This window comes from Balaenoptera acutorostrata, chromosome 12 (assembly GCF_949987535.1).
Source record: "Balaenoptera acutorostrata chromosome 12, mBalAcu1.1, whole genome shotgun sequence".
Taxonomy (NCBI): domain Eukaryota; kingdom Metazoa; phylum Chordata; class Mammalia; order Artiodactyla; family Balaenopteridae; genus Balaenoptera; species Balaenoptera acutorostrata.
Window position 1 is genome coordinate 8523366 of NC_080075.1, and position 9066 is coordinate 8532431.

Sequence of the window (9066 nt, forward strand, 5' to 3'; positions counted from 1 at the left end):
TCTAGTGAAGAAATCGTTATTTTTGTAACTTGTAGTTCATCAAAATATAGTTATAATACATATGCTTTGGTTATTCCAGCAGTTATTTCTGTGAGTAAGAGGGAAAAACCAAAACCAAAACCAAAACCAAAACCAGATTTGTTGCCATGCCAGGTTTTGTTTCTTTTAAACAACATTGGCACCTTAATTTGAGGATAAGGCATAATGACCCTGGGATTGGGAGACAGACCACGCTGGGATGGGGTCATGGGCTTCATTCAGCATCCCCGTGAGGGGTCCCGTCCCCTCCTTCCTCACCAGTCTCCTTGCCTGTTTCTAAAGGAGTAGAAATTACACTGACCGCTTGGTGGCACCAAACGACTAAAGAGGAGAGATCTGAGCTTTGTCTTTCAGGTTGCTTTTTTTTTTCTGGTGCTGGCAAGGAGCAGGAGGCACCCACATGGGACCTTGTGAAGAGTGGAGAGGACGGGCTATACACGCATTTTTCAGGCAGCGCCAAACTCTTGGGGAGCAAGACATTATCGTATAGTATTGCTCACTGTTACATGTCTTCACTGGGCCAGCCCCAGGGACAGTATAACACTCGCCTCTACCCACCCCGTCTCTCGACCAGAACACTCAGCGGGCCCTCCAGCCAAGGGACAAGAACACAGCAGGAGGGGTGAGCTGGGCAGAAATGACCTGTCCACTTGCCCATCATCTATCACCAGAGCCCATGGAGAGTGGGGACAGTGCCCCTTTCATCTTTATATTCTCAGCACCTGGCAGGGGCGGGTCTTCAGTTACTGGTGAAAGTTTGCTAGAGTGATGGTAGGAGAGGAAGCTTGGGGTGAAGTATGATGATGCCGGGAAGTGCAAATAATGTCCTTGGAGAACAGCGCAGAGGGGAGACAAGAGCTTTCTCTCTTTTTTTTCCAGCTTTATTGAGAGATCATTGACATAGAATGTTGTGGGAGTTTTAAGGTGTACAACGTGTTGATTTAATACGCTTACATGCTGCCACATGATTACCACCATAACATTAGCTAATACCTGCATCATGTCGCCTAATTACCGTTTCTTTTTTGTGGTGAGAACATTTAAGATCTACTCTCGTAGCAATTTTCAAGTATATAATACAGTATAATTAACTATAATCACTGTGCTATAGATCCCCAGAACTTACTCATCTTATAGCTGGAAGTTTTTACCCTTTGACCAACATCTCCCCATTTCCCCCAGCCCCCAGCCCCTGGTAACCACCATTCTACTCTGTTTCTATGAGTTCGGCTTTTTTAGATTCCACATGTAAGTAAGATCATAGAGTATTTTTCGTTCTCTGTCTGATCTCACTCAGCATAATTCCCTCAAGGTCCATCCATGTTGTTGAAAATGGCAGGATGTCCTTCTTTCTCATGACTAAATAATATGCTGTTGTATATATGTACCACATCTTCTTTATCCATTCACCCATTGATGGACACTTCTGTTATTTCCATATTTTGGCTATTGTGAATCATGCTGCGATGAACATGGGGGTGCAGATATCTCTTCAACATCCTGTTTTCATTTCCTTCAGATAAATACCCAGAAGCAGGATTGCTGGATCATATGCTGGTTCTATTTTAAATTTTTTGAGGAACCTCCATACTGTTCTCCATAGCGACTGCCCCAATTTACATTCCCACCAACAGTGCAAAAGGGTTCCCTTTTCTCCACATCCTCGCTACCACTTAACCTCCTGTCATTTTTGTAAAAGCCATTCTAACAGATCTGAAGCGATGTCTCCTGTTTTTGATTTGCATTTCCTTGATGATTAGTGGTGTTGAGCTCCTTTTCATGTACCTGTTGGCCGTCTGTTGTCTTCTTTGGAGAAATGTCTATTTAGATCTTCTCATTTTTTAATTGGATTGGGTTTTTGCTATTGAGTTGTATGAGTCCTTTAAATATTTTGGATTTTAACCCCTTACCAGATATAGATTTGCAAATATTTTCTCGCATTCTGTAAATTGCCTTATCATTTTGTTGATGGTCCCCTTTGCTGTGCAGAAGGTTTTTTTTTTTTATTGAAGTATAGTTGATTTACAGTATTGTGCCACAGAAGCTTTTTAATTTGATGTAGTCCCACTTGTTTATTTTTGCTTTTGTTGCCATTGCTTTTGGTGTCAAATCCAAAAAGTCATTGCCAAGAGCAGCGTCAAAGCGCTTACTCCCTATGTTTTCTTCTAGGAGTTTTACGGTTTCAGGTCTTATGTTCAAGTCTTTAATCCATTTTGATTTTTGTGTATGGTGTAAGATAGTGGTTCAGTTTCATTCTTTTGCATGTGGCTGTCCAAGTTTTCCCAACACTATTTATTTAAGAGACTGTCCTTTCCCCACGGTATATTCTTGGTTCCTATGTCATAGAGTAATTGACCATATAAGAGACAAAAATTTAAAGGTACTCTTTGGCCTCTTTGAAGAGTCCGTGAGCCTTCTAGACTCTGTAGCAGCTTCTCATCCATCACCATGGGCAAAAATGTCCACTTACCAAGGTACATGAATGCTGACAAACCACATGAAACGCTGTGGGTTTAAAAAGTTGATGCCCATTTATTGTGTCAGTGGGGTTATGCTTCTTGAGTCTCTTAATCTATAACAATTTTACTTCACCCTCCCTGCTTTGTTTCATGTCATTGATCAGATGGAGAATATCCCACAATCTGGATTTGCTTTCTTTTGGTATGATTGAACTCATGCCTGTATTCTCTGAATTTCTTGTAGAATGATAGCTGGATCTAGATATTTAAAATTAGATTTAAATTCAAGACGGTCCTGGATACTTACTGTCACGTCACATCACAAGGCACATGCTTTCTGTTTGTCCCACTTCTGGTGATGCTGAGACTGAGCAGTGGGTTCAGGGCGTCTCTCTCAGTGTGATCCATCCACGAACCTTCACCTGATAGTTTTTACACCTGCTGATGATCATTACTAGATCCATTATTTCATTGTAAAATGGTGGTGGTTCTAATTCGATCGTCCATTCTGCATGTGCTAGCTAGCATTCGTCTATGCAGAAGACCTTTCCTTCATCAACTCCTTGGTTGCTCTGAAATACAAGTTGTACAGGAAAAGCAGGGTAATACTTGATTCTCCTTTTATCCATCTACCTTCAGAGTAATGACCTGGTACCCTAGCAAACTTCCAAAACTGAGTGATGAGTTTTATTTTTTTCTTTTCTTTTTTTTCTTGACTATCATTGTGAATGCATGGATTTTTATATATTTGATTTGCTCTAACCCATGACAGTCTCTGTTCATTTATCTCACACTGTCCCATCTTATGCTACTGAGAGTCACTTCAGATTAGCTCCTGGTTCTTTTGACATGACCCCATTTGTCTCTGGAAGGTTCTTTGCTTTCTTGCATGATGAGAAATCCTAAGTTAGTTTGTACATTTCCTGCCCTAGACCTGTAATCAGCCATTTCCTTTTAGTGTGAAATGGTTTTTAGCAACCACAATCTGCCTGCCAGGGCTGATGATTGTTAGTTGGTTGTCATTGCTTCTAGACCTTTCCAGTAGATGTAGCTAGGAAATATGTTTTTTTAAGAGAAAAATACATCATTAATTCACTGGTATTTCCAGTTCAAATTTATTTAGACAGAATTGTTGCTTCTTTGATTCTTTGTTTGAATTCACTTTTCTCTTTTACTTGGAAATCTTGGTTCCTAATGATACTAACAAACTTATTTATTTTCTTCATCATTTAATATACTTATAATAATTTCATTTCCCCCTTTCCCACACAGAGGTTACATACTATAAAGATTGTTCTGCACTGTTTTTTTTTAACCAATATTGCCGCTAAGACTACCAAGTACAATTTGCTGTCTTTGTGCTTTTTGTTCTTAGAATTTATCCTATTACAGATGTAGAGTCAAAAGTCACTTGGATGTCGAGTTAAAGTCACTTGAAATCATTCTTTTCTCTGTGTGTTTATGCTGACAACCTGATATAAAATTAGGCTTGTTTCCTTCTGTTTGTTTTCTAGTTTTAGAGGCTGATTTCCCTTTTTGTTTGATTTTGTCTTTTAACAATGCAAAATGTTTCCATAGTTTCAAAGACAACATTGTAAGTATAAGTAGAAACCTTGGTACTCTGAGTCCTGTCTTGTTCTATCCTTCCCCTTAAAGGAGACTATTTTTATTCATTGGTTCCTTATCTTTCTATTTTTATTTTTTAAAAATATACGCGAATACACATATGTTTGTATATGTTCACACCCCCTTTCCCACACAGAGCTAACACAGCACTGTCTGTACTCCCTTTTTTATTTTTCACTTAGTAGAGTCGGGTGCTACCTGCACACAGGGTTGCTCCTCACCCCTTTGGTCAGCTGCAGAGCCTCTAGTATATCACGTCCCATAGTTTATTCAGGTACCTGCTGAGGGACATGTGGGCTGTTTCCAGTCTTTTGCATCTATAAATGATGCTGTAGTCAATGGCCTTGAGCATATAGCATTTTGTGTCTTTGCAGCGGCCTTTTCACACTGTCCTGAATTCTAGTTACACCCAGAGTGGAGGTGTTTGGGCAGTGATTATGGTTTCCAGAGGGTGTGACCATGGGCCGCCTGCTGTGGGAGGGAAGCCCAGGTGTGCATATGATCTTTGTGACAACAGCTGCCATTGGCAGGAGGCCCTCCTGGTTCTTTCACTCGGCCTCACTCTCTCCCAGAGATGTGAGGACATTTGTGTGCTGCGAGTTCCGCACTTGCAAACTTACTCTAGCAGCTGGAAGGAAGCTAGAAAACATCACTAACCAACATGGGGCGGGGTCACACCTAGGAATCCCTAATGCCTCACAAAGGACAGGATGCCCAGGGCTGGGGTGGGGGAAGGGCTGTTGGTGCAGAAGGTGGCAGCGTCTTCGGACAGGCTTTCCTTCCTTCATCATCATGTCTCAGTCACCTCCTTCCACCTATTGTTCAGGCTGCCAGCGCCGCTAGGAAAATCTGACGATAACTCCCACATCCTCTTAGCACGTTTTGTGAATGTCCTGTGGGTTCAGTTCCAAAGTGGAACCTTGAGCTCGGGGCTGGGGAAGGGGCTGGGACGGTGATGCCAGAAGGGCCCGCCATCTACGCCCCAGGACCTTGGCACACAGGCTGGGTTGCACAGATCACATCAGGTAATGAGACGAGGGCGTGGCTTTGCACATCGCAATTCTCCTTTCAAACCCAGCCGTGGATGTGTGTGTTTTGGACCACGTTGTAAGGATGCCTCCGTCTGGCAAGCCCTCAGCCTGCTGTGCAAACACGGCCTCCAGCCCACCGAGGGGCTGCATGTTTGCCCACAAGGAAAGACCTCACCCTCCCCGGGCACCCAGGACAGTCTGCACAGCCTGCCAGCCAGCCCAGGCCCCCTGCCAGCCCTTCCTCTCTGCAGGCCTGCTGTCCTAGACCTCACACCTCGTCAGACCTTGGTTTTTCCCTTAACAAAAAGAATTCACACAACCTTCAGAGCTGTTAGGAAAATCCCTATCTCTACAAAGCTCCTGATAGTTGACCGTGGTATTTGACAGGATGAACCGAAGTCATAAGCAGTTAAAAAAAATAAATGCAGCTGAAGGCTTGTTGTAGGGTGTGCCCTTAGCCCCATCCCGAGCCCCCCGGGGAGAGATGGGCACCCGCCGAGGGTCACAGTGCTTCTTTCGTCCTAGGGAGTCAAGGGGCACGCTGGGCAGCCGGGCCCTCTCACACGACAGTATTTTCATTCCCGAGTCGGGACAGGACCCTCCTCGGCCGGTGCGGGTCTTTTCCCAAGAAAATGTGTGTGACCGGATTAAAGCTTTGCAGGTAAACTTTTCCCCGTGGCGACACTGGGTACGTATGTCAGGTATGCATCGGGAAGTCTTAAGATGATTTCTGCTGGGTTTACTTGATCTATTTTTAAAGCCCAAATGCATGCACGTCACAGCTCTCCCAAGACTCGCCCAGTTAGTTACAATTGGACCGTACCTCATTCTCAGTTATAACCACTCATTCTCAAGATGACAGCGGCAGAGCTGGTGGCAGACTCGCAGTTCAGTTCCCTGCCCCAGGCAAGGGTGCTGAAAATATCTCTTGAACGAATGAATTGCAGTGGGAGGATTTGTTGAGAAAAGTTGCTGATGAAAACAACAGCAAATGTTCTTTATTCCAATCTAGTTAAAAATACAGTGTAATGTGAAAATGGGGCCGCCACCTCCTCCGGGGGGCCTTCCGGCCAGGCGGGGAGATGATGGTGGCATGAGCTCTGAGGACGACGGTCTGCCCAGGAGCCCCCCAGAGATGTCCTTGCTGCACGACATCGGTCCCAGCACCACCATAAAGGCAAGTGTAGCCTGCACCACCTTGGCTCCGTCCGCGCCTGCCACATAGGGCTGTCGGGGACTCTGGCGGCCCCTGTGTTTGTTCCCCTTAGATTCCCATGGTGGGTCATGCTCAGTGTGGCCAGGAGGGATTCTAGCCAGGTCACTGGAACCCACTGTCAGTCCTTGGACTGTATTTGTTTTCATTCTTTGAGCAGAAATTCAGGTCTCGTTAGGAGATACGGTTTGGGGAACATTTTCCATGATGGTTAGAGGTCTGATACAATCAACCCTATACCTCGTTTTTCCTGTCTGAGCAGATGACCAGAGACGGGGCATCTCCTCTGAAAGAAGGAAAACAGCTTTGAATCTGTTTTCTGTCATCATGACATTTGGCTGGAAGGAGAAGGGAGTGGTAACATATATGACTTAGTCTAGGCTCCTGCATCTGAGTTTGGGACTCTGAGAACTTGTTAGTTTAGGGGTAGAAATGTGAGGCATGGCGCTGGTAGACAGGGCAGCAGGGAAAGTTTGACAAGCAGGAGAGGTGTCTCTGACCTCAGCAGGGCGGGGAACCGATCCCAGAAGCCCCCCACCCCCTTTGGAATCCAGGAGGAAGAACTGAACTTTTGTGTGTGTACACCAGCGGTCCCCAACCTTTTTGGCATCAGGGACTGGTTTCATGGAAGGCAATTTTTCCACGGACCGGGGCCGGGGAGGGGGATGTGCAGGGGTAGGGGAAGGGGGGATGGTTCCAGCGGTAGTGTGAGCGACGGGGAGCAGCGGACGGAGCTTCACTCCACCGCCCGCCTGCCACTCACCTCCTGCTGTGTGGCCCGGTTCCTAACAGGCCTCGGACCGGTACCGATCCGCGACCGGGTGGGGTTGGAGACCCCTGGTATAAACAACATAGCCCGTGGTGCTGCCATTCTGAGCCCATACAGTGGGCTCAGTGATAAAATACCTATCATTTATGTTACATGAGTACGTAAACGATGAAACAGATGATGATTTCCCCCTTGTAGACAAGCCTTGCTGTGGGGTGGATAGAGTTGGAGTTATCCGTGTTACGACCCATTATGTATAGAGCCACACCCCTGCCCTGTGTGTCCTTGGAGGGTCCCTGTGCCCTGGTCGAGGGCCATCCTCAGGGAAGTCCTGCAGTTTCCGTGTTGCTCTGAAATATATTCAGCAGTCATTTCCACTTGGACGTTCAGAAGCCCCCCTGCAAAGGCAGGAGAAGGAGTATTTACCTGACTTGTTTGCCGTTGTGGGTTCCCAGAGCCCCACGGATGAAGGCAGAGGAAGAGCTGTGGTGTAGCTGAGAGTGAACACGCCCAGGGTGCGGGTTTCTGCACAGAAGGCCAGAGAATGACTCTCCAGAATTCTGCCCTAGGGTCGACCTGCCCCTGCTTGCTCCGCGAGCAGGTCAGAGGGCAGTAGGGCACCCACACCTGCTCTCCCACCTTGAGGAGAAAGCAGAGAAGACAAGGAGGAAGATTTGGCCCATTGCCTGGATTCCAAGCCCACCCTGCACCCCTTAGCACCTTAAAATACTGGAGGGGAAAGTTGACAGACTGATGGCCGTGTTAAGGTGTCATCACCACGTGACACACACATCTTGGCAGCTCAGTGGCCACAGCCTCAGGAGCGGATGTGACTTTGTGTGTTTCAGGCTGCGTGGTTGGGGGGATGTGTCTGGTGAGCCATTGTTGACTGACTCACACTCATTCCACCCCACAGTTCTCTGACTCTCCCGGCATCGTGGTTCTCTGCGTTTAGCTGGGACAGACGGTACAGGAGAGCGGGTAGCTTCTAAATCTGTTAAGGATTAAGGAGTGAGCCCAGCTCCCAAACCCGCAAAGCACTGTGCTGCACAAACTCCACAGTCGGCCGACCGGGAGCCACTCATACTGGGCAGGGCTGACCTTGTCCTTTTCAACACCCCTCCTTTGGTGGTGATGTTATTTAAAAAAAATGTTCTGAGAATTTATCAAGTATTGGGTAGTAGGAACAATCCACTAGCTTCATCGGAAACCAAAATTTGAGCCTTTAAGACTTAAAAACTATCATCTTTATCATCATGGTTTTTGAAGACACAGCGATCATATTTTGTGCCTTGGTAGTTTTTTGGGCACAGGGGGCCAATCGAGAGGGGGAGACAAAGCACCCTTTAAAATGCATTTATGTAACACATGGTATTTGATATAATGGCACCTTAAACCCCAAAAGGATGGGATTGCAGGCTGTTGGATTTTTTCCTGTGTGACACCTTACACAGGCCCACATGCTTGACAGCGAAACTGAATGAAGATTATTAGGAAAAAAGGTCTTCATTAACAAGTATTTGATGACACTGCCAAGGTGACATTTTCTGACAGGATGAGTTTTTCAGGAAATACATGGAATTATTTTTAAAATCTCATTACCACATGAGGTAACGCCTGAGGAAATTTGTTTAGTGATGTTTAAGGTAGAATTAACATCTAAGAGGTCCTAATCTAGGTTTCCAACCATTAAGTAGGAAACAAGGGGTCGAGGGTGGCAAACTGGCAGGTCTGATTTGCTCTGGGTGACAAGGGAAGACAACAGGGGAGACGGTACAGCTCTGATGGCAAAAGAAGGCGAGGCCTCCTGCTGTGGGTGAGGCCACGGGCTGGATCCCTCACCTCTGGGTCTGTGTCCTCGGAGGACCTGGGAGACAACTGAATGGGATCAGGGAGGTCAGTGCCTGCCCTGCTTCCCCCAGCCCACCC

At 46.2% G+C, this 9066-nt stretch overlaps 1 protein-coding gene across 2 annotated transcripts in view; it reads left to right on the forward strand.

The window, feature by feature from the left end:
* The window catches only part of CRACDL (CRACD like), a 125919-nt gene that overhangs the window by 87036 nt on the left and 29817 nt on the right, over positions 1–9066 (forward strand). For both annotated transcript variants that reach the window (XM_057558392.1, XM_057558393.1), the window contains exons 4-5: positions 5681–5816; positions 6168–6332. In XM_057558392.1, coding sequence (XP_057414375.1) covers positions 5681–5816; positions 6168–6332 — 301 coding nt within the window. The remainder of the gene's footprint in view (positions 1–5680; positions 5817–6167; positions 6333–9066) is intronic.